Source organism: Patella vulgata, chromosome 6 (assembly GCF_932274485.2).
Source record: "Patella vulgata chromosome 6, xgPatVulg1.2, whole genome shotgun sequence".
In the NCBI taxonomy this organism is placed as follows: domain Eukaryota; kingdom Metazoa; phylum Mollusca; class Gastropoda; family Patellidae; genus Patella; species Patella vulgata.
The window spans coordinates 4,932,266-4,957,760 of NC_065884.2; the positions used below are offsets into that span (position 1 = coordinate 4,932,266).

Sequence of the window (25,495 nt, forward strand, 5' to 3'; positions counted from 1 at the left end):
ATGTCGGATACTCTATGGACACACGGCTTTCGAGCGCCATTGATCATGAACAAACAAGACACACCAAAACAACAATGCATAACCAATTAAATATTACTAATTCACAAACGACAAAATAATTTTAAAAGGGTGTATAATTGACCAAGAGAGGGCAAGGATTTTCGTTGTTATATTTGGACTGTTCACGAATAAAAATAACAATACAATTTTTCATTGTAAGTAAATCACTTCATATTCACTTATATGGACACAGGTAACCATTAATTTCCCCCACTGACTTTAATGTTACTTCTCGTCTCTTTGACCGGCTCTAAAACATTGCAACATTTGGCAACCTGTTGCTCAAAAGCAGGTATCAGGTTCACAATGGTTATTTCTCAGCGGATCTTCGTTGGGTTTTCATTTTTGGATTCTTTGGACAAATCCCATAGGGGATTTCGAAATTCAGAACTTGTCATAGTTTTAACATCAAAGATTTGCGAAAGATTTCTACAGCATTTCTTCTACATTCAAGATGGCGTATCTGTTAGGAATAGGGAACACTTTGATGCCTTCAAAATGGCATATTGAAAATTTTTGTGACGGCTTCTGGTAATTACCGAGGTCTTCCGATTTGTCCCGAACATGAATAGCTCTTTCCATTTTAAAAATAGACTACAAATGACATATGGTGGTGTTAACCCCAGATATTGTATTTCATTTTCGAGACCTTGTTCAATAAAATATTCAACCGTTGGCCGCCATATTGGATTTTACAAAAAAAACCTTCAAATGATATTCAGCTGCCATTTTGATTCCGATTTTGGAAACATTTTTTTTTTAACTTTCTCCAAATCGCAACAATTCTTAGAGAGCCGATTTTTTAATTTCGATTTCGTTTACTTCATGTTTCACTTTTATTTTTTTCAACTTTTGACCTACTATCTGGTAACCTGACTGTTCAATGGCCCTTAACATTTGCATATATGATGGTCCTGATGTCTATTGCCATCTAATATAAAAAGGTTCGGTCTTGAAGTAGAACTTCCGGTTTTATTAAGACTTCAAAATGACAGTTTTTTTCCACTTAATTAGGTAATGGATGCTACTATACTCAATAGATCATGGTGTAACGTGATTGTTAACGTGACAATCCGTGACTTCACGTACCAAAACAAAGCTTTTACACAGTTCTAATTTTTAATTCAACCTGATTATAATTTATACACACTTTCTATACAAACACCCTTCACCATAGGCACTTGAAGGGATTCAAATAAAACTTCTTACCCCTGCTTACTACAATAACAACAAAGTGTTAATATACAGCTTGTAATGTAAATAAATTGGTCATTTACAGCGTTATTAATTATAAATCAAACTTGAAACGCTATCACTTGGCGATTATCAACTTCGTCGGACCGGAAGTAACACGAAATGAGGTCAATGGGAAACCCCTTATTTTTGATTGGTCGAGGCGTGTTACCAAAACTAAAAATGAATTTCATAGCTGACCACGAATTAAGAATCTTAGAATGACAGCTTAATACTTTCATTGGTATGTAACATACCAAAAAATTAACATAATACATAATTGGGAAAAAATATTTTGCGTTTTAGTCAGCAAAATGAAGTGCCCGGAATAGAGTCCCCTTCAGCCCCTACACCTCTGCTGAATACTGATTCCAGACTAAGGCATAGACTCCAAGCCCATTCGTTTGCTTGCGATGCCTATGTCAGAAATCAGACGTCACAGGTTTCGGCCGAGTTCTGCTATAACAGATTCTTCGGGCTTCGATCATTATTTGTTTCATCATTTTTTCAGAAACCCTTATTTTTTTTGAATATTGACTAATGAATTTAAAATATTTCAAATCATTGTACAAAACGGTGTTTAGTGCCACTCTAGAGTCGTCACCCTGCGTTTTGTCCGTATTTTTTTGTTTGTATGCACAAATAGACAGACAGCAACAACACGATGACGTCCCATTACAGCAATATTTTTGGCCTGTTTTTATAACTTCAAAAGCCTGACTTTGCTCTGGAGTTAATACCAGGGGCATTTTTCCTTTTTACTTAAACACGCGTGGACGTGTTTTGGTGAGGTCTGGATCACCCTGTCCCTAGGTAAATTTCTCCTAACGGATAGATTAATGAAGGGACTGGGTGATAAAGACTGTTACTAACAAAATGGAATTCCCTTGACCTCATTTCGTGTTACTTCCTGTCCGATGAAGCTGTTAATGCCAAGTGATACCGCTTCAGGTTTGTTTTGTAATTAATAACGTTGTAGAATGTCCAATTTAATTACATTTAATTTTCAGCTGCATCGATATTTGCTAAACATGTAAAATTCGGTTAGTGGGAATGAATATATATATTTATTTAAAGTGGGAATTTTAAACAAACGTCAAGGGGAAATGACTGTTATATTATAATTATATCTATAACGTATATCTACGATGGAACTTACATCATAACCAACTGTTCTGTTCAACTTGTCTTCTGTTAAACTGAGTCTGTTTTTAAAGCTTTCTAGATCTAACGAACCTCTGATTACCGCACTAGTATATACCAGAGTATCATCCACGTACCACGCGGAAGAGTAAAAAACAGTCTCATCTACTCCATCAAAATCACAGAAGAACCGGTACATCTTTCTTGGTTCTTCGTCCCCAGTCATTAATTCAGTGGTAATATTAACAATAGGGAGGACATCTAAATTAGACTCGGCTATTAAAGAAACAAAGGATGTCTGTTATTGATCACGATTCCATTTTTCAATGTTTCAAAAATACTAAACTTTCAACAAATATTGTTCTTTTGTATTAAGCACGAGCTCTAGTTCCGTGAGTGGTAGGGTTGGACTTACTTTCTATGGTCTATTAGAATGATCTATAAATGAATAACAGTGAAGCTGTAGTCTTTGGGTGTATAGAGTAAGATACACAATATATAGGCATCCATATATAAGGTGAAGCATACGTCATGTATTAGGATATCTTGAAGTATATGTGTATATTTAGTCCTAAATACAGAGTAAATCTTTACAAATAAATTAAAATATATATAATTATATATATCTTCAAACTAAAGAAATAATATTTTAATTAGGCTAAAAGTTCCAATTGATATAGGTAAAAAGAATCATTTTACTGATAAAAGGCTGCTAGTTAAAAAATATGAACAACTTTATAACCCTTTAACGTGGGAAGTGTCAGAAATAGAATCCGTTTTTTTTTTGTGCGACCTAAAACACGGATAACTAGGTCAAATTGAGATGGGGGGTGGGTACCTATTATCTAACGTTGACTATGTGAAAAAATTAAATAAAAATCATTTTACTAACTTAAACATATAACAGATGCATCTTGTTTGTGAGTACACCCATAGGCACGACTATATGTACACTTCCCATAAATAGACGATTCTTGGCCCGTGCAAACAACATTTGAAAGATGTATCGACCCTGTTCCTTCACCAAAATAAGCACCTTTCTTAGCTATGGCTCCACTCCTTAATTAAGAAAAATATGTCATGTAAACATTTACCATTTATATTCCATTTTCTTCGTATTGTAGTTATTTTATGTAATTTATTTATGAAAATAAACTACCAAACACTGTGCATATATGATAAAGTTTAAAGCTGCATTATGTAGGATTTCGATCAAGGGCTGGTAGTTCTTGCTATACAATTTCATAATAGATAATGGAAAATGAATATATTGAACACTTCAGTCAAATTACTTTATCCTGGGACCAAATATGAGCGTTTGAATAGGAATAAATATGCAAAGTTCCAAGATGATTCATTCAGAATTGCAGCCTGTAGATGATAAATACAAAAATCGGGTGTGGTTCTGCCCCTGGGTGTTGAATATGGAACAATATAAATAGGCACCATCCTGTTATTGAAATGACAACATCAATGGTTGCCGTCCTTAGGGTATAAGGAATAAGTATACCAAGCGCCAAGATAATCCATTCAGTATTCTGGCATTCGCCCTTTGGGGTCAGGGAATTCACCAAAATCAATAGTTGACGCCCTTAGGCTATAAGGAATACATACATATACCAAGTACCAAGTTGATCCATTCAGAATTGAGGCCTGTAAACGATAAACACAAAAAATGGGCGTGGCTCTGCCCCTGGGGGTCAGGACATGCAGTTGTCATCCTTGGGGTATAAGGAGTAGGTATGCAAAGTTTCAAAAGGATCTGTTCAGTATTATGGCCTGTAGGCGACACATACACGCCCACACATACACAGACAGGGGCGACGGCATAATGTGGACGTATAATAAACGAAGTCTCGATTGTCAATCCTATTATTGCATGGCATCCAGTTTAACGTTAACCTGTTATATGCCATAGTTGGTCTAATCCATTCACCAAAGAGTTGCTAATTGAATATATGTCTAAATAATAATGTATATTCTATTTGAAACCAATAATAAAGAAACTTGCAATGGGCAGATTTGGCTTTTGCATAATTCATCTTTGAGGAGCCGTTCATGAAATAATAAAACTGTTTTATTCTTTCTGAAAATGTATGATTCATTTTCAAAGAAAGGTTTATATTTTGAACAGCTAAAATTTTCTTAACTGGAAATAGTCTCTGGATTACATTATATGCTGGTTACGTAACCCCATAAAGGAATTTGTCGCGATAATTTCCGTACGGTTCAATAGTTTGCCCTGAACATTGGCAGGCGGCTCGTAGGCCTTTCAAAAGTTTAATATTCCTCTGTATTAATTTGATGGCTATGTGGTGACAGAAACAGTACTGTTTCGTGAAATACATACAGGTGCCGATGTAAAATAAAAAGTGAACTCGAAGAAGATTTTAACATTCGAGTTGCTTTAGGAAGCAATAATATATGCCTTTTCACCTGTAAATGTTACAAGAATGGGGTCTAGTGATTTTCGAAAGCACGACATAAGGTAAAAAGTTAAGATTTCCAGACCAAAAATATTTTAGTTCATGTAAGTGGTTAATTCAGTGTCAAATACTCTTTGTCAAATGAGGATCTATGATAATTGTACAAACCAATACTGTAAGCTGCATTCACTTCTGAACATTTTTCCTTTTGATTTGCATATTATAACCACATTCACGATGGATATGGTATCTACAGTTGTAACTTTAAACTTTACGTGCACACCTATGTGTACCCGGGACTTCGGTTTTCATTCCATCAGAACGACTAGAATCTGTCTTGTCAGCCCCCCCTCCCCGTCTTGCATCATCGACAAGGGTAAAGTGCGCCAGAAAATTCGCGAGTCACTGAGTCACCACTGTTCCTAATTGAAATGACAGGACATAGTTATATAGCACCGTGTTAAAAACATCCGTATTCTTAGTGTGTGTGCTTAAAAATTATTAGGTACATAGAACAAACCTTATAGGATCATATTTTATTTAAAAAAGAAAGATATAACTTGCCTCTTAAATCCCAGTTCCCAGCATACGACCGATGCTTCCTCTGGTCCCCATCCATCGTCACAAATTGTCCCCCATCGATTACTTTGGTAAAATTCAACTCTGCCTTCATTAGGTTTAGAACCTCTAGCTAGACGGACTGAAGCTGTGGATGAATATTGAAGAACGGTTTTTATAGTAATTCAAATAGACACTATGTGTTCTCATTATATCTTTAGTTAGCCACTCACTCGACCAGTCGTGCAAAATATGCCAAACCAAAATAAAGGTAAGTATACGTATTTTTATAATATACAGACGATGTGTATATACCATTACTTTTTAATGGTATATTACCTTTCATTGGATGTCATAATACAACTTCAACTTAATTCATTATATTGTTTACTCTTGTTTCTTATCCACACATCCCGACTCCAATCACATACATTCCCCTTTCGTTATTGTTTATTGTTAATGGTTTCCTATTAATACTGAAGATTTAATCTGGCGATAACCAGATGTGTAATCTTGTGAGATCCTTTGTCTAGAAGGGTTTATAAACCCATTGGAACGAGATCTGCAGAGGTTGTCTGCGATATCACCTCGGTGGATGCGGACGTTAAATAAAGCTATTTCACACACACGAGATTAGCAGGCGAGACGGGACGCAGGAGAGCGCCCGGGAGTTGGCACACTCGTGCTAAGCCAAGCTAGGACATGGCTCCCCCAACACAGTTGATTATGAGATCTTTAACATTAAGATGTTTGTACATTATAGTTAGAAGCAGAATACAAGTATTATTTGAAGTTTAAACCAGTGTTGTCGTCAAGAACCAGATCTAAAGACCCAATACTGTAACAATTAGATTCATTGTTAGTGATGTTACGTATTCTGTATATACATACATATTGTCTACTTTTTGTCCACAAATTAATGTTATCTTGTGTTAAATCAATTACTGCTTTTGGTAATTTTAATAGTTGCGTTTATGGTGGTAATTTCATAGAGAGACAAAGGTCTATACTTTATTTACGTTACTTACGATGACAACTAACAGAGACATCACCATTGTGTTTACATGTAGTTTGACCCCATCCAGTATGTTGACATGTCGATAACGTAGTATGTGAAACCGTGTAAAGGGAACTTGCATGAATTGGAGTGTAACGATACTGACAGTTGAGATTATCAAGCCAGATAGGACCAGACCCTTCTCCAAAAAATGCTCCACCATATGCTTCAGCTCGAGTTCTTAAAGTGAAAAAACAACAAATATTACTACCGAATGTATTTAACTAACACACGCGTGTTTAAATTATCTGTATTAAATTACAACTGTTTTGATTTTGCTTACTTTTAATAAATCACAGTATTTTATGTCAATCAAGATCATCTAATAATCGCCTACTAATAATGATATCTCCTCCTAACCATAGCCTTAACAACCTCAAATTACACGTTTTCCTCCGCTTGTGCCACTCATTACCACAAAGTGTAAAAACATAGGTTAAATTCACAGGCCTTTAAACGTATGTTATATGGTTGCTGACTTTAATATGCGCCCATATGAGCAGACTGTTAATTGGAATTCCGGTGCGATAATTAGACGAGACGATTATTATTATTACTTAATTTATGAATTTCTCCCTAATTGCAATGGCCTTTTTGGTGTGGGGTTAGGCTTAATAAAAGTATAAATCTACTTTACGTGGGATATCCAATCTTGTTACAAACAATGGTTGCTTCATATTTATCCCATCCATTATCACAGACCGTTCCCCATTGATTATTTACCAATAGTTCAACTCTTCCTTCACGTGGATCGGATCTACCAACCAGTCGATAACCAATAGCTGAAATATAGTCTTTAATTTCATAGCCTTAAAATTGGTTACGCCCAGGGTGGTGTTTATTATCTACGGAAGACCATTAGGGATAATCAAATGAAAAATGTAGAAAGTAAGTAAGCAATATTCGTGCTATAATAACTTACCTTGGCAAACAACAGAGACGTCGTTGCTATGACTACAAGAAGACAAGCCGAATCCCCCAATACGGCAGTCAGTTATTGAATCCTCTGATCCACTACAATCAACATCATCTAACCATACAGGCATACTAGACGACCCTTGTCCAAAATGAGCGCCTTTTCTAACCGTAGCTAAATCACTGTAAAATATTAAATAATCATTTCATCATATCACTTGTCATAGAAAGAAACGTGTTTATTAGTCTTCAGCATGTCACGTGAATTTACATAAAATGCCTTTTTAAAATGGGTTGATTACTTTTTTAACAACGTAATCTACTTAACTCATTTTGGGCAAAGTAGACAGAAATGCTACCGTGTGCTGTGAAAAGTTATGACAAATACATGTATGTATTATATTTACGGAACAAATCCAAGGCCTCGACAAACAGCTGCTGCTTCTTCTGGTCCCCAGCCATTATCACAAACTGTTCCCCACACACCATTATAATACACTTCAACCCTTCCTTCATGTGGTCCTGATCCATCAACCAATCTAATATCAACTGTTAAAATAAGCCAGATAGCAATACTTTACTAAAAATACAATCACGTTAACTGTGTCATGTAGTACGATTCGTAAAGGACTTTTCTTTAAGGATGGTGAAAATGTCATCTTCCCTCTAAATGATTCGTATTATTGAAGCAATGTTAAGCGAGCAATAACCGATACATCCCCTCGTGTTTCATTTCCTGCTACCACCAAACCTCTATCTGGTAAATATCACATAATATAAAAAGAATGTACAATGATTTATCATATGAAGTACGAGAACAGACTGAACTAAGTCTGAAAAGGATAGAACAAGTGGGTTGAAAAAAAAACTTTTGCCACCAATCATAGACATAAAACTGCAACTGTAGTGTATTTAGTGTCTTTATACAATAATTTTTTGCAAACCTACGCTTTGAAATCACCAGAAATAGACAAAACTGGCTATAGGGCAGTCATCAAGTACCTTCAACTAGCCCCAACACAAATACTTGCCGACATGGTCTCCACTTTAGGGAATGGTGCCCCTTACTTTTCCACAGTAAAGAAGTAGGCTGCGGAATATAAACGTACCGGAGATAGCCTTGACGATGACCTGCGCCAACGACGGAAATGAATTGAAACGGGGTTTAACGTCCTACTGTTCTGCTCCTAAACTGGGCTAATGAAGACGGGCATACGCCATACAGTGTGCTACGAGGGAAATTTTGCCCTGGCAGCGGCACTATGGCCTACTCATATATCGAATTACAACTGCCAAGGGATCTTTTACGTGCACGCCAATGTGTACACGGGACCTCGGTTTTTCGTCCCATCCGAACGACTAGACAGCTGTCCTTGTCGGGCCATCTGTCCTGCACCACTGACAAGGGGATACCACGCCGGAAATCTGGATGAACTTTCTCGGCCAATGCAGGGATCGAACACCCGACCTCCAGGCTAGCGAGCCAGCGCCTTACCCACTTGGTCACCATGATCCCCGCCCCAGGCGGCCATCAACAGCAACCATTCAAGAAACCATTACCCGGGTGCATAACATGGTGATGGCTGGTCGACGATTTACCACTCGACATATTGCCAGTGTTGTGGGTATCTCGTATAAGAGGGTTGGCACATCGTTGGCAAAAATGTGTACACCTCGATAGGGACTATGTAGAAAAATAAATGAAAACTATTGACTTTGTACAGGTCTTTTACAGATAGACCCAGAACTTTTCAGCCAGCCCTCAGTCTATACAGACCCAAAAAAGAAACGTGTGTATGCTTCTTCAAATGTTCATGGCAATTTACATAACACACGTTTCTTTTTCCAAAATTTATTTTTAAGTGAGTTAATAGCTCTTCTTAACATCGGTTTTGAAGGCAACGCCTTCGTATGAACACACTTAATGGGAGCTAGTTTTGCATAGTTTTCCTCATGAAAGACTGGTAAGGAAAGACATGTTAATAGCATGGTATTATAGTAATCTCAAATTAATTTGATTACAACAATCAAATACGTATTGGTTACAAAACACATATTCCTATATTGACATTTTACAACTCGATTCAGCCTGGAGATTTCGACTACAATATATATATATCTCCAGGCTGAATCGAGTTGTAAAATGTCAATATAGGAATATGTGTTTTGTAACCAATACGTATTTCATTGTTGTAATCAAATTAATTTGAGATTACTATAATACCATGCTATTAACATGTCTTTCCTTACCGGTTTTTCACGAGGAAAACTATGCAAAACTCTATTAGGCTCACCAAAATCAGAACACTGCGACCTAGCCGATCAAGTAGCTTACTCGTATAGTATTTAACATACCTTTACATTTCACCGAAGCATCGTTTTGATGACTACAACCACCCAGACCCCAGCACGAATGCTTACAATCTCGCAGATGCACGTCTACTCTTTTACAGTATACATCACTTAACAAAATAGACCCAGCTCCTGGTCCAAAGGCTGCGGCTTTTCTGGCTTCGGAGTATTGGGAACCATAAGTATCACGATACCTATAAAATATATATTACTAATATATTGCGTGTGGACAAGTCTGGTCTTGGTTAGGTGTTAAGTTTTTCAGTTTATCTTGGTGTTAGGAATGGCAAATGGCATATTAACACGAAGGACATGATTTGATGGTGATACACCAACATATAAGTGTGGGTGTATTATGTCGTCACCCAGTCCGACCGTCCGTCCGCTAAGAATTGGCTTGTTAAACTACAGTTTTCGAAGGATTCGTTTCAAATTTGGTGTGATGTTTTGTGGTCACAAGAGGACAAACATTGTCAGCGTTACGCGACCCTTCGTACCATAGTTATGCCTCTTATTCAGGAAAGTTTTGTGAGCTCTATAGAGTCTGTAGTGTTCAATAGATGTTTTTGAAATTTGGTGGGAAACAATTAGCTTGTGAATGCGATAGAGGCTACAATTTTCGATCAATTCTTTTCAAAGCTGTTGTGATGCTTTGTGGTCGTGATATGGCAACAAATATCGAGTATCAGCGTATCGCGACTGTCGTACCACAGTTATGTACACTTTTTTTCGAAAATCTTGTGAACGCTATAGAAGCTGTAGTTTTTATACGCCCATATGTTCATTTGCCCGTTCACATTTTCTTTGTGGACCCTCTACGGGTCACAATTTTTATCTTATTTTGATGAAACTTAAAACATGTGTTTATATTCGAAAGATCTCGGTTCCTTTCGATATTGGAAATATCGGACCATAACTTCCTGGATTATGGCTCCTGATTTTAAAGATCTTTTTTTCAATTTCAATGTGAGGCATTGGAGCAATGAGAGGACCAGTCTTATCAGCTTTCCCTGCTGCCCGTTCATCGTTTGCCAAATGTAGGCGTATCTTGCATGGGAACCACTTGTTACCGGGAGTTTTTCTAAATTTGGTGGATTCATGAGAGGAAGAACCCTATCGATTTTCACCTGGTTACGGCTTTGCTTTCCGAAGCTAATCCCGAAAACTTTGTGAACGCGATAGCGGCTGCAGTTTTTTACAGGTGTTTTTCAAAGTTGATAAAAAGCATTGGGGCCATAAGAAATGAAATGAAATGAAATGGGGTTTAACGTCCTACTGTTCTGCTCCTAACCTGGGCTAATGAAGACGGGCATACGCCATACAGTGTGCTATGAGGGAAATTTTGCCCGAAGAGGACGACCACTATCTATTATCAGTGTTCAAATTGAGTGCTGAGCATTGGCGTTATCAGAGGATGAACCCTTCGTCGATTTTTAGTTAGCGTTCTGCGACTTTATTTTCCCGTGTTATCTCCCCTTTGCCGAAATCTTATAAACGCCATCGAGTCTGTAGATTTTAGCTAATGTTTCTCAAATTTGGGGGGAATCATTTGGGCCATGAGAGAATGAACCCTATCGATTTTTAGCGTTCAGCTACCTTAAGTAGAAGAGCTATAACCGGCTACCCAAAAATCTTGTGAACGTGATAGGGCCTTCAGTTCTTAAATTTCTTTTTTTTTTAAATTTAGTGGGAAACAATGAGAACATAAAAGGATGAGCCTTTTTTAATTTCAGCATCCCGTGACTTTCCGTTCTTGGGGTATTCCCGTTTTGCCGAAACGATAGTGAACGCGATAGCGGCTACAGGTTTTTAATCGATTTGTTTCAAATTTGGGTTTATGAATTGGGTTCATGGATGGACGAATCCCTGTCAATATTCAGCGTTCCCTGACTCTCGATTAACGGGTATCTCTCCCCCCCCCCCCATTAACGAAAACCTTGTTAACCCGAAATAGGCTACATTTTAAAAGGATTGTTTTCAAATTTAGTGTGAAGCATTGTGGTAATAGGAGGGCGAACCCTATTAATATTCAGCATTCTGCAACCTTTGTCGAAAACCTTGTGAACGCGATACAGGCTGCAGTTTTTAAGGGATGTTTTTCCCGTTTCGTTGGGAGCATTAGGGCTATCGATTTCCAGCGTTCCACGACTTTCCGTTCCGGAATTATCCCAAATTTCTGAATAGGCTGATGTTGTTAACAGGTGGTAATTCACATTTGGTGGCTGTCTTTCATCGTGACATATTTAGAGTGTATTAAATCAAAAATTGAGAATGAATGGTCACACACTATATATAAATAAATGTATGTTGCCTTCGATTTAGGTTACTGAAATAATAATTTTTGTTTATTGCTTCCAATTGATCTGTAGTTTGTCTCATTGGGTTTGTTTGTGTGTAGTGCGCCCCCCCCCCCACCTCCCCCAAGCTTTTACTATTAGAGTATCAAAATATTTGTTAAACATCCATAAATCCTGTTTTTGTAAAAGACGTGTATAAATTAGAGTAAAAGTGATATGAAGTGTGTTAATTAGCTTATATTTATCAAACAACAATCAACGAACATTGTAATTAGTTGGTAAACAGACGCCTATTACTGTAACTACTATCCGTTGTCTACTCTAGACATTTAACTTTTAATCTAAGTATAATTAACGTGGTGTTCTTTAGAAAGTGAAACCATAGATATATCAATTATCCAGTAATGTGCTGAAAAACGCCCACATGGCAGCTACAATTTGAAATCATCAGACCATGATATAAATATTTGATGGGCAGACAGTCCAACTGACGGATCACAGACAAGTATGAAAATTAATAGGGTTCATCCTGTCAATAGTTCCAATGCTTCAAATCAAATTTTAAGAATAATCCAGCCTCCTCAACATTAACGGTGACGGACAGTGATGAGCATCGATATCTGTAGGTCACATTCTCCTTGTCCAAATTTAATGTTTCAAACACAATTTGAAAAAGAAATTCCATAAAGAACTCAAGGCTTTTCGGCATTAGGACGAACTTATTGACGGACGGAGACGGACAATGATGAAACTTGACAGTTATCCAAATCCAATACTTCTCACCATAACCATCTGAAGAATCCATAAATAAGTGTAGCCTGTAGGATGAGCACGAGTTGGCAGACATTGATATCTGGAATTTTCGGAAAGCGATGAAAATCAAAAGTCGCCTCCGTCTCATTAATTACAATAAACAATAGAAGTTTTAAGTCAATCGGTTAATAATTGTAGCCTATATTGTGAACGCATGGTGGACGGACAGATGGGGGCGACGAGAACATGCCAGTATAGTGATCACAATGGGTTACGTATACCGAAAGACGGACATGTTAACAATTAGGCGTTTAAAAATATATTTTAAGCTAAGACGGACGATCAATCGTATCTTTCCAGACTGTTTGTGAATCATTAGTTATCCGTTTGTTAAGTTATATTTATTGAGTACTTTACCCTTTAAAGCCAAGTTCCTTACAGACAACTCCTGAGTCTGTTGTACCCCATTGATTATCACAAACTGTTCCCCAAGTATTACCAATACGAACTTCAACTCTCCCTTCCTGTGGTCCAACTCCACCCACAAGTCGAATAACCGCTGAAGAAACAGATACATATTATATACGCAGGTACAACACAGAATTTTGTTCGATTCTTTGATCTCTAGGGGTGGAGAATTCCACAGAAAATGTGCTGCAAAGTGAAAAGATCGTTCCGTCCGTTGGAGTTTGACTAATAACTAATAATGACTTGTCCTGCCCCCCCCCCTCTCTGTCTGTCTGTCTGTCTATCTCTCTCTCTCTCTCTCTCTCACACACACACTTAGTCATACTCTCTTTGATCCTATTTGAATTTCAATGGACATTCAGATTCTCTACTGTACATGCGCTGATGGTATAGATGCCAGAATTCGGTAATACATATTAAGGCAGATGTTCCCAACCTTTGTGTACCATGCCCCATCTCAACATCGCACGTTATTTTGCACCGCCATCCCCTAAATATTCAAATTGCCCCCTTATTATTTCAAATTGCCCCCACACCCATTTTGGAAATCACTGTATTACGGTATATGTAGTGTTATCAACAATACCAGACAGACCTTCGTTAAGAATTAATTTTATTCAATTCCATCGATGTTCAAAGTTAGGCGTATGATTGCGATATATTTTAAGTTTCTAAATATTGTGCAAACCAAGAATAGAGCTAACTACTCTAATAACATTCTTTATTCATTTCTGTATAACTTAGTGGAGAAGCGCATTAATAAATCGATCAGTGATTTGGCAACATAGTGTCAACTTAAACTAATAATACCTATAAGCAACATTAATATATAAGACCACGGCAAAGACATTGACAAGTCATCGGTAAGAAAGAGTTGGTTTGGAAATGTTATACTTACGTTTACAAGAAACAGAAACGTCATTGTTGTGGGTACAAGTTGTATGGTTACTATGACGACATCTTTCTATAGATGTTTCTGTACCAGTACATTCTACATTATCTAAGAATATACTTCCTGTCCCTTTACCGAAATGTGAGTTGGGTAGGGAAACAGCTCCATCTCTTAGGGGATGAAAATGCCAAGTATTACAAAAACAGAATGACGGCGGTTTGTATGCTAGTTGACTTAAACATGTTTTGTTTTTAATTTTAAAGTAAACGGGACACGGGTTGGACAACACTTACAAAACCGTATACCGAGGAGTCGTCTACAATACCATGTATTTATCGTAGGTGGTCAGTAAAACAGAATCAATGACGAAAATTAAAAAAAAAACAAACATGTTTACACACAATCAGTATATTTAAAATATGGACCATAGAAAATACATAGGGATAACACGTCTTAAACAGCGAAATATAGAAAATAGTGTTAAGTATTTGTTAGGCTAGTTGAATAAGGCAAATAGTACCATTCATTTTAGGATAACTATTCCATTCTTGTTTTGTTAGATAGAATTACCAAAAGATGTTTTAAAATATAAAATCTCCGATTATACTTACGTATCAAAACCAAGATCTCTACAAACAACCATTGCTTCCTCATTCCCCCATCCAGTATCACAGATAGTTCCCCAGTTATAGCCAAAGCGAACTTCAACCCTGCCTTCGTATGGCGCTGATCCTCCAACAAGTCGATAATACGCTGGAAACAAATATTGATTAAGGGTGTAATATGCAATATTGCAGTAGTTAAATAATGTACGTATTTATTGTAGATTAACTAAGATGTGTTTGATTGTTAACCCGCAGCAAATTTAATCTGTATGATCACGTTTCTAATGATTTTATAGTTAAAACCGTATATTGACGGGCATATAACAAGCATTGTGCTAGTCAAATTTCTGTCCATTCTAAATCGAATTCCAACGGTCAGGGTTATTTTACGCCTATTAAGAATGCACGAACCGTTTCGACCATAAATTGAATAAATACTATTTGGGATATAATCTATTTTGTTTTGTTTCCCTCGTTTGGTTCTCATAGTTGTCGTTGCACGTACGTTCCTTCTTGGTTTATTTTCGTCTAGATGTGAATGGACTCCGCATAGTTATTGACATGTATAAAGTTATTGGTATGTATAAAGTTATAAACTTACGTTTGCAGAGAAGGGAAACATCCCTACTGTGATCACAGTTAACTGAAGGGGAACAGGAGTAAGCGCACTCATGTAGGTAATTTTCTGTTCCCGAACACTTAACATCGCTGAACAAAACTGGTCCTGTTCCTTGCCCAAAATAGGCCCCATTTTTAACAATCGCACCGTCCCTAAATAGATAGAAATTGATACAACAATCAAATTAAGACATTGTTTACATACAGGTTTACGAATTTGCATGTTATGCTAAAAAAAAATAACTAGGCAGCTCAGCAGATATGCTAGATAACCGGTACTGATAACGATGCTCGTGCCGATGGTCCTGGAAACCGTGAGATGCTGCTGTATTGGCGTCTTTGAACGGATGTGGAGAACTCATTAATATAGTTAAGAATATACATTGCATCTAAAAATAGGGCTGAACAAAACTGATCCCATTCCTTGGCCAAAGTAGGCCCCACCATGATCAATTGCACCGTTCCTAAATAAATGTCAAAGAAAGATTATACGAATTGCAAACGTTAGCCAAGGATGTGTGTTTGTTCCTTTTTTCAAATACACATGAAATAATGAATATACATTGAATCAACAAAAATAGTGATACTTACGCTCTGAATCGTAGACGTCGGCAAACTACAGAAGCTTCCTGGCTACCCCAGCCATAATCGCAAACTGTTCCCCAGGCATTATTGTAGAGCACTTCAACTCTCCCTTGATATGGTGCTTCGCCACCAACAAGACGTAGTTTTTGGCTATAAACTAATAAAAGAATTTACGTTATTATCAACTTATCACATCAATTTTAACCAATTTTGGATAATCAGTGGCGATGAACCCCCGACAAAATTTGCAGTTTTGGGCCCATGAGTTTGCTCTCTAAATATTGCTTAAAGGAGCTAAATCACTATTCGTTGGCATCTAGAAAAAGAGACAAATAATAATGCAATATGAATGTATATAATCGGATTTACACTCAATCGTTTCTGTTTTTACTCTAATTTCTAATCAATCATGTTCGGCGAAATACGCAAAAAGTGCAAATTGAATGGCAGTCTTATGTGTCTGGTAGTCTTCCAATGTGGGATATGTTTAGCCTCGTTCATCAAGTCGCTCATTACAAACGGCGCTCGCAAGCATTCTGGCACGCGAGTCGTGTGCCAAGTATATAATTTTCATCGTGTCCTAAATATTTGATGCCAGAAGCCCATCTTTTTACGGTAAGGTAACAACATCAATGTTGATTTAAATTGACCAATAAGTCGTGTTTGCAATGTCGAAGACTGTGAATGATACTGAGTTAAAGACATGACTACCTTAAATTCTTTTTCCATTGATCACCTCATATTTCGTGCCTTCGATTAATCGAGTGAATAAAAAACCTAATAGAATTCTGATCCCTTCTGTGCCCCTACTTTAAAGTTTAAAGTGAGCAGGAGACTATTCAAATAGGTCTCCCCGTCCGTCCTTCCTTCTGTCTGTATGTCCGTCACACTTTTTGGGACACAATAACACTCCTTCTAATAATATTGAGGTAGAATGTGCAAACTTGTTTATTAGGCGAATGCCTGGATAGAGTTCAAAGATGACCATTATCTGCTTAGGCTAAACAGCGAGATAGCAAATTGATTGTTTGGTACTTTGGAAGACTATAACTCGATGAAATTCAAAGATGTGCATTATTTGCTTGGGCTAAACACAGAGAGAGGGAGGTCAATTTGTTTGGTGTATAGTTTCATTATCAGTACCTTGGTCGAGACAATTCAAGTTCGATAACTTTGATTCTAATTGAGTGAGACTAGTGGCTAAGTTCGGTGATGGGCATTTTCTGCTTAGGCTTAGTAGAAACTTCAATCTGATTAATCGAGAATTTGGAACACAATTATATAATGTTCATACTTGGTGTAGGGGTTTATTTGGTTAATGTATTGGCATAAGCAACTTGATCGAATGAAACTTTGGAGCACGAAGGCTTTGGTTCTAGTTAGGTGAGCATAGATTCATTATATCTAATGACTTGACTAAGTTCGTTGATGAGAATTTTCTGCATATGCTATGTAGCGATAAGAAACCTGATTGGTCAAGACTTTGGAACAGAACAGCTTTGCTTTTAATTGATGTAGATGTTCATTAGATGAATGATTACCATTTCCCCTATTGCTAAGTTGGTCGATGCTTTGGGACAAGATAACTGATAGATAGTGATGAAACTTAGTGTAGTATAGTACATTAAAACCTTGACTGAGTTCGATCGAGAACATTTTCTGCTTAGACTAAGTATAGATAATCAGTCCGATTGCTTGATACTTCTCAAAACGAAATGTGCAATTAATTAATATGCGTCATCTATTTATTTTGAGATTGCGGAGGTGGATATCCGCCTTCGCACAATGTTGGCTTGTTCCATTAGTTGAGTAAATAATAAATACGAAGTTTGAACTTAATCGGACAATACCTCGGGGGTCCACCGTGAACTTGAAATCTGGGGAAAACCACCAACAATCAGAAAATATGAACTTAATTAAACTACTAAACCTGGGACAACGTTATGATTAATGCAAGGAATATACAGACACGCCCAGTGGCCGAGTATCAAGTATCATGGAGACACGCTTCACTGTTTACAAATGATTGCGCGGAACATCGAGTAAAACTGGGTTCTGATTTCCTGACATCGGCGATGCTGGAGGAGAACTACGAGAATGTCACCTGAGTGGTTGCTGGACATCATAAAGCAGTTCCTAACTCGAGAAAGACCATCAAAAAATCTCTCACGACAAGTGAACAATTTATGCAACCTTTCAACATTGTTTTTTTTTTCTACATTAGGTTTGGTAAATGCTCAAGAAACCTACCATTAATAAGTCGGTGGTTCTAAAACATTTCCGATTCCTTACCCGGTTCCGTAACTATTAAACGTGGTTCCCTGGACGAATCGTGTATGTAATTTCAGTTGATATTTTCCTGCTTTTGGCGGTTTCTCCGAATCAGATGATAACTTTAGCTCCTAAAGCGTCAACAAAAAATATATCAAAGTGACCAAGGCCCATAACTCTAGAAGTAATTATCAAAAATCTTCATCTCGTGACCATAGACACTCTGTATCTGTGATAATGAGTTTTTCGAGCCCCCTTCCCCTCCCATTCCTTTACTGTCACCTGGTCGTATTAGAAGATCGAATTTCCGCGGACGGTAACTGCAATATATTTAACGGTTACGGAATATTAGCATTGTATACTAAATAATAATCGCAATCGCAAAAGAAACAGAACACGAAAACACAGTGTAGAATTTTAGCATATATCGGGAACTATTTGATGATTGGTCAAAATGCATATTATTAAATAAGCCTATTTCACTTTACAGAACGTTAATAAATATATATGTATATATATATATATATGATATAGTATAGATATTTGTGTTGTTCAAAATAATTGTTTTAAATTTAATATGGCAGTAGCAAGTCTCTCACATCGTTATCGTTAGCATACAACTTGAGCACAGTTTGTTTAAATATTTCGTATTCATGACATATTATTAGATATTTCTGTCATAAAAGATTTTCTTTCGAAAATAGGCGAGCTTTGCGAAAATATAAAAAATATTTCGCTTCCCTCGGGGTCGGATTGATAAATACTGAATATATATTTACCCTTTGTTGGTATTACCACACAGCTAGTAAAGATCATCAATACGAGTGAGCAAACCATAACTATTGCTTCTTTTCTCTAATCAATCCACTACAATCCGCGAACAGAAACACCCTGATTCTTTCTAACTTTGTATTCTGTCAAAACTTTTATAAGAGAATGGGTGGCCTTAAGCTATAGAGAGAAGGCATTTGATTGGCCGGAAAACACACGATCAATTCTGATGAATAAAACTTTTGACGAATTAAAATTGAGTTTGCTTTTTTGCGAAAAAGATATGATATTGAAAAATAGTTTGATAGCTTATAACACTGACGCTTTTATCTGCATCACTCTTTTTTACGTCATTTTTACATGCGCCATTGTTAAGCTCATAAAGCAAGGGTGCACTAAGTTGAGCGCACTAACTCACCCTATTCATTTAACGATACACGCTCACTAAAGTCTTTATAGGGTAGTTATTTCCAATTAATTGTTGGCAAATTTGATATATATGGAAAGTAGAGACGACCAATCTTACTAGAAAAATACTGGATTTCCTGAAAAACACCCATGCGACAAGCACTGGGTAAAAATATCAGGGTATCACTAACTGTCAGCCCGACGGCTTAAGTCTGCCAGCTTGACTTGGGGAGCGGTTTTTATTTCTTGATCGAATGGTTAAGCGGTTTGGGGAACATTGAGAGGTTTAAAGTACAACAGACTCTGAAATTAAAGGAAGTTGGCAGAAGATAATCCCAAAATTTACTTAGGCCTCAATATGTATAATGGACAGTAAGTAACCATAAATAAATTCTGGAAATGGGCCCTCCCTCAATCAAGTTACTTAGTTTTTTTTATATCTTTGGGTATTTCCTCGCAAATACAAGGTTTTGAGAGGAATTTGAAGCAAATTTTTGATAGATTTTAATCAATGAGTTTGAATATGTTTTTATATCATCAAATCACCCAGTTTGTACAGGGGAAGGCATCTTCAGAAAGAAATATAACTATGCATAAAAATATTTTTTTTTTAAAATGAAAAAGTGAAATGATCATACAAAAAAGTCTTACAAAAAATACCCGGTTCTGCAAATAAATGTTGTAACGACTGACACCGTTTAATCATATTTTATTGAGATGCTTGCACTCAATTAAAACGTGCCCAACTGCTTAACTGCCTAATAGACGTGAATGTAACAATTGTCGTCTAACCGTAGTGTAGCGATTGAATGAATGTATAATCACGTATGGCCCGTAGTGCATTGTATTGTGTCCTAGAGGGGTTGTTAAGGGTTATCGAATGCGACAAGGATTTTAGTTAGATGAACACTCGAGCTAGTGCAAAGTTGTGCACAGCGACCGCAAAGCACGAACACGGGTGTTTATCCATCTTGACGCCGAGGTCGATATTTGTTAGCGAAAGAAGTTGAATGAGTGGAAGAAAAAGGGCGGATAGGTTCAGACGCAATTTTATCACAGAGTCTAAATCACCCCCAAATCGCTATACCACTTCGTATTGTTTACTTCAAATCAGATCATGTCTAATGTCAGGGTTTTTTTTTTATTTTTTAAAAACAGTTTAAAGAAATATGAATTGGCGTGGTAGAGTGAATTTATTTATTTTATTGGTATTTTGATATGATCATAATGCTAATGTAATCTTAAGTAATATGGCACACATCACTGCATCTTTAAACTGTCCTGTTCTGTACTCTCTTGTTTAAGTTATCCAATGAGTTTTAGGCCATCTTCTGCTCACAGGGGTTCATTTTCACCTTTGACCCGAAGGTTTCTTGGATTTGTATTTCTCATTTCCTTAGTCACTATTAAATATAATTTTGTAGAGAAAGGTTGTATGTTTCATCCAACCTTGATATCATTTTTATATTTAGAGTTTCAGCTTGTCGATTCGATTGTTATTTTCTTCAATCGTGTGTATTAGTACTTATAGTTGCATTATTGTCTACAGATTTGTTCCTTACAGTTTAAAGAGAGCGTATAAGGTACTTCACCCCATTCCAGTCACTGACTACTGTCATTTAAAAAAAAAACCTTTCTTGAGGTTTTTACGGTCTAGTAATAAATAAACCGCTGTTAAACTGAACCCCTATGTGGTTAATTTATTCGCAACCTGGCCCCCTACAACATTGGTATACGGTTAAATATATTTTAAGCCTATTTGCTGATTTCAAGTCTTCTACACTTAGATAGAAATGTGGTCGTATAATTGTCGTCGCCCCCGTCGGTCCGTGTCCACGCGCTGGAGGCCGCAGTTAATATCCGACTGACTTAAAGTTCTATACATTAGTCTTGAGTTGAAGTAGCTGATTGATTTTCAACGATATCCGATTATAATTGCCAGGGTTATTGCCCAAGATCATTTTTTAAAATAATGTGGCGCTCTAGAGTGTTTAAGGTCATGAAACGATAAATCCTATTGATTTTCAATGATTTCCGATAATTACTAGCCCTTCATATTAAATGTTGTGTATACTAAACGTGAGCATAAGGCAGAACTATGGGTTTTTACTCGTAATCAGATTTTAGTGTGTTGTTTTAATGTTTTCATTACTAACAAAAAAAAAATGCCACAACCCTTGTTGACTTCCCGGGCGACTTAGCTGCCTGGAAACGTATCTTTAAAATCCACATTAGTCCAATCGATATTGTTAAATTTATTTATTGGGAATGCTTCATTACACTTACGAATTAACTGCACAGTTATCTTTTTGAAAAGTATTGAGCAATCAAACTGATTATCTAATCTTAGTCTAAGCAGAAAATTGAACTCATCAAGGTTTTGAGGTAACTGGGTGTGGCACTATACCCTAAGTTTCGTCACTCTCCATCAGTTAGAATCTAGAGTTATCATGTTCAACTTTATACAAGGGACTACTTTTAGACATTTTGTATGGAGTACCATCCCAAACATCATCTGGATTAAAGGGGCAGGTAAGATTAGATGAAGAGCTGACAGTTCTCGCAATAACAGTTTTTAAAAGGTGATGAAAACAAAATATGCTGAATATTTCAGTGAAATTACATCAATTTCAACCGAGATATTAAAGATTCAATTTAAGGCTAGCCTAGGTCGCAATTACTACCATTTTACGTTAAATCATCCATCACAAAATGTATTCAAATCTACTAAATATCGCATCGAGAGTTGATTATGGTCTTAATAAGTTTATTAATGTCTAATTTAGATAACCATTTTAGGACTAACGAAAGACCTACAGGTAGATTTAAATAATCGCATCGAGAGTTGATTATGGTCTTGATACGTTTATTAATGTCTAGTTTAGATAATAAGGACTAACATCGAGAGTTGATTATGGTCTTGATACGTTTATTAATGTCTAGTTTAGATAATAAGGACTAACATCGAGAGTTGATTATGGTCTTGATACGTTTATTAATGTCTAGTTTAGATAATAAGGACTAACATCGAGAGTTGATTATGGTCTTGATACGTTTATTAATGTCTAGTTTAGATAATAAGGACTAACATCGAGAGTTGATTATGGTCTTGATACGTTTATTAATGTCTAGTTTAGATAATAAGGACTAACATCGAGAGTTGATTATGGTCTTGATACGTTTATTAATGTCTAGTTTAGATAATAAGGACTAACATCGAGAGTTGATTATGGTCTTGATACGTTTATTAATGTCTAGTTTAGATAATAAGGACTAACATCGAGAGTTGATTATGGTCTTGATACGTTTATTAATGTCTAGTTTAGATAATAAGGACTAACGAAAGAACTACAGGTAGATTTAAATATGAAGGGTCTATATAGAAATTAGTAAATACTGCATCAAATTTATTCATTTATCCAGCAATTGGATTGTCTTACCATGGTTTTCGTTTCAACCCTTCACCTATTTTAACAATTGATATGTGTTCGAGCATTGGTTACTTTGGTAAGGGGGAGATCCGCCTTCACCCAAAATCCATGTAAAAAGAGTACCTAAGATAAGCACAACAAGTGCCTCCCTACAGTCCACAAACTATTGAATCATTACATCAGCAACCGAAAGAAGCGAACGGGCAATATCGAAAGTTGTGGTTAAATTGCAACAAAATTTAAACTACCAAGCAATCATTTCTTGCATACTAATTTATAACAGACCATTCGTCAGTCCTTGTAGCAGAACAAGATAGTCAGTTAATGGATATTAAAGGACAAAGCAACAAAATGGGGTTTAACGTCCTACTTTTCTCAACAAACCAGACTAATGATGTGTACTGGGATGGAAACTTATCTCATTTCGGGACTAACATATGGTTCAATTTTATTTCAATAATTCGGTTACGCGTAGAGTGAGAAGAAGCCGGGGTCCCGGAGAAAACCCACTCCTTGTCACGTACAACCGAGGAATCGAGACTACGCCAGTTGACTCAATGACAGACCTTATGATAAGCGCGCACTTGCTACCCCCCCCCCCCCAAGGATATTTAAATAAAATGAAAGCGGCTCAACATCCTACTTTTCTGCTCCATATATGACAATGAAGATGACCATGCAGTGTTTTATAATGCAGCGCGCACGTGCCCCCCCCCCCCGCCGAAGGATATTTAAATAAAATGAAAGCGGCTTAACATCCTACTTTTCTGCTCCATAAATGCTAATGAACATGGCCATGCAGTATTTTATGAGGGAAATCTGGCTCGGACAGCAGCGCTACGGCCTCCTCTTATTTCAAATTCCAAGTGTCAAGGGCTCTTTTACGTGCACGCCAACTTGAGACGGATAAATAAAGAAGATGGAGAAAATACAAAGTGACATTTTATTTTACAAGTTTGAAAATACATAATCTCCCAAGTTAAATAGCTAGTCTACAGTGATGTTATAGAAATTTACTGTTTATATAATCTTCTCTCCTGGTCTATATAATACATTGGAACAAATATACATAAGTTCAGCTTTTAAAACCCCTGCAGTCAGCACTGAACACTTGTTTAATATATGGAGGCAGACCACCATTAAATTTCACTATCCCGGTACCACGAATTGTAGTTCGTCTATTCATAGCAATTCTCTCTCTCTCTCTCTCTCTCTCTTTTCTCCTCTTTTGCATTCCCATTTTTGTTGATTTTTGGTCTAGAATGGATGAAGAGAGTTTGAATTGACATTTTCTGCCAGGTTTTGGTAAATATTCAGGACTTTGAGGCGGAAGGATAACGGGGTTATCAGGTTGGCTACGGCGATATGTACTAGTTACATGTTTTTAGTATGCTTCGTCAAGTTTGTGTATCTCAAAATTTTGGTGGTCAACCTCATACAAATTTTAGTGTAAAGACATGAACATTTGTTCCTCTGTCTGTAGTGAAAAGAATTCCGCCCAACGAAAATTTGGAGGAAAGTTGGAGGTGGGCAAAGAGGCCAGAATTAACATTGAAGTCATTGGGGAAATTAATGGTGGTCTGCCTCCTGTATGGTAACAACCTGACAGTGGATGAAAGGCCTAAATTTGATGATATGATCTCGAAGTAGTCAGAAAATGTGATACATGACATTTTGATAGTAAAAAAATAGAAATAGTAAAATTAAAAAAATATTTGACAAATTTGTGAGGGGAATTTTGATTTTAATCAAAATTTTGTGATTTTCAGTGTTTATTTACTTTTCAAAATTAGTGGAAAATATTTTAATGTATGACTTTTACTTTTTCTGCATCATAAAGGTTAGACGGGAAGAAAGTATCATAATTTCACTCAATTTTGCCTAGAAATCATGATAAACTGTCTGAAATTCTTCAGATTAACCCCAATTTTGCTGTCAAAATTTTAATTATTCAGCTGTTGTAAAATGAACCAAAATGTCTTGCATGTCTTTATTTTCATTGTTAAATAACTTGGATAGGATCTATGTGTTTGTCAGATATTGAAAAAGTATTCATGTGTTTGTCAAAAATTTAAAAATTAAGAAATTTAGTCTAATTATGTATTGCTTAGGTATGTTAGAATTATTAAAACATGAGTGAACTGCATTTTGCTGCTGTGTTCCTCTGGCTTAACACAATTTTAATCTTTCAAAACCTGAAATTGTTGCATTTCCCTTCTCGAGAAAGTAAAATCTATGTGTTTTCAGGGAAATTTCTCAGTCTTCATTTCATTTAGACTGGCTCATCCTCCCCACACCACCCCTTTTCTTGAGCATGATATTTGGATATTCAATTGAACATTTGTTGACTCCAAATTAGCAGTAATTGGATTTTGTGCTTGAATTGTAACCGAGCATTTTATTTGACACAAACAAATAGTTACATATAAGATTTCAAGGATTTCTAAGATTTTTTGTGTATGGCCAAACATGTAATCCTATGACATTTCTTCCAAATGAGTCCACACCCAAAAATGGATATGTTGTAGATGTGTTTTTTGCAGCTTAATGTTTTACATTTTGGATGTAAATCTATTATTTGTGGTGATCTTTTTAAATGTGGCACTTACAGAGCAATAAAATATTAATTAATAGCCTTTTCATACCCCTTTT

At 36.5% G+C, this 25,495-nt stretch overlaps 1 protein-coding gene and 1 long non-coding RNA gene across 2 annotated transcripts in view; both read right to left on the minus strand.

Annotated features, from left to right (window-relative positions):
- LOC130013124 (von Willebrand factor D and EGF domain-containing protein-like) overlaps nucleotides 1-13,718 on the minus strand; it is a 31,094-nt gene extending 17,376 nt beyond the window's left edge. Inside the window, exons 1-9 of the mRNA XM_056101675.1 lie at nucleotides 13,699-13,718; nucleotides 9,748-9,938; nucleotides 7,800-7,941; nucleotides 7,400-7,575; nucleotides 7,115-7,259; nucleotides 6,449-6,657; nucleotides 5,427-5,568; nucleotides 3,329-3,495; nucleotides 2,453-2,712 (exon numbers count right to left, since the gene is read on the minus strand). Coding sequence (XP_055957650.1) covers nucleotides 2,453-2,712; nucleotides 3,329-3,495; nucleotides 5,427-5,568; nucleotides 6,449-6,657; nucleotides 7,115-7,259; nucleotides 7,400-7,575; nucleotides 7,800-7,941; nucleotides 9,748-9,938; nucleotides 13,699-13,718 — 1,452 coding nt within the window. The remainder of the gene's footprint in view (nucleotides 1-2,452; nucleotides 2,713-3,328; nucleotides 3,496-5,426; nucleotides 5,569-6,448; nucleotides 6,658-7,114; nucleotides 7,260-7,399; nucleotides 7,576-7,799; nucleotides 7,942-9,747; nucleotides 9,939-13,698) is intronic.
- Nucleotides 13,719-14,192: 474 nt separating this feature from the next.
- LOC130013230 (uncharacterized) lies at nucleotides 14,193-19,125 on the minus strand. The gene is made up of 5 exons (XR_008788603.1): nucleotides 19,013-19,125; nucleotides 15,969-16,119; nucleotides 15,361-15,530; nucleotides 14,766-14,907; nucleotides 14,193-14,324 (listed from the first exon to the last, which is right to left on the minus strand). It is a non-coding gene; the product is annotated as an uncharacterized LOC130013230 (long non-coding RNA).
- Between the last annotated feature and the right edge of the window lie 6,370 nt (nucleotides 19,126-25,495).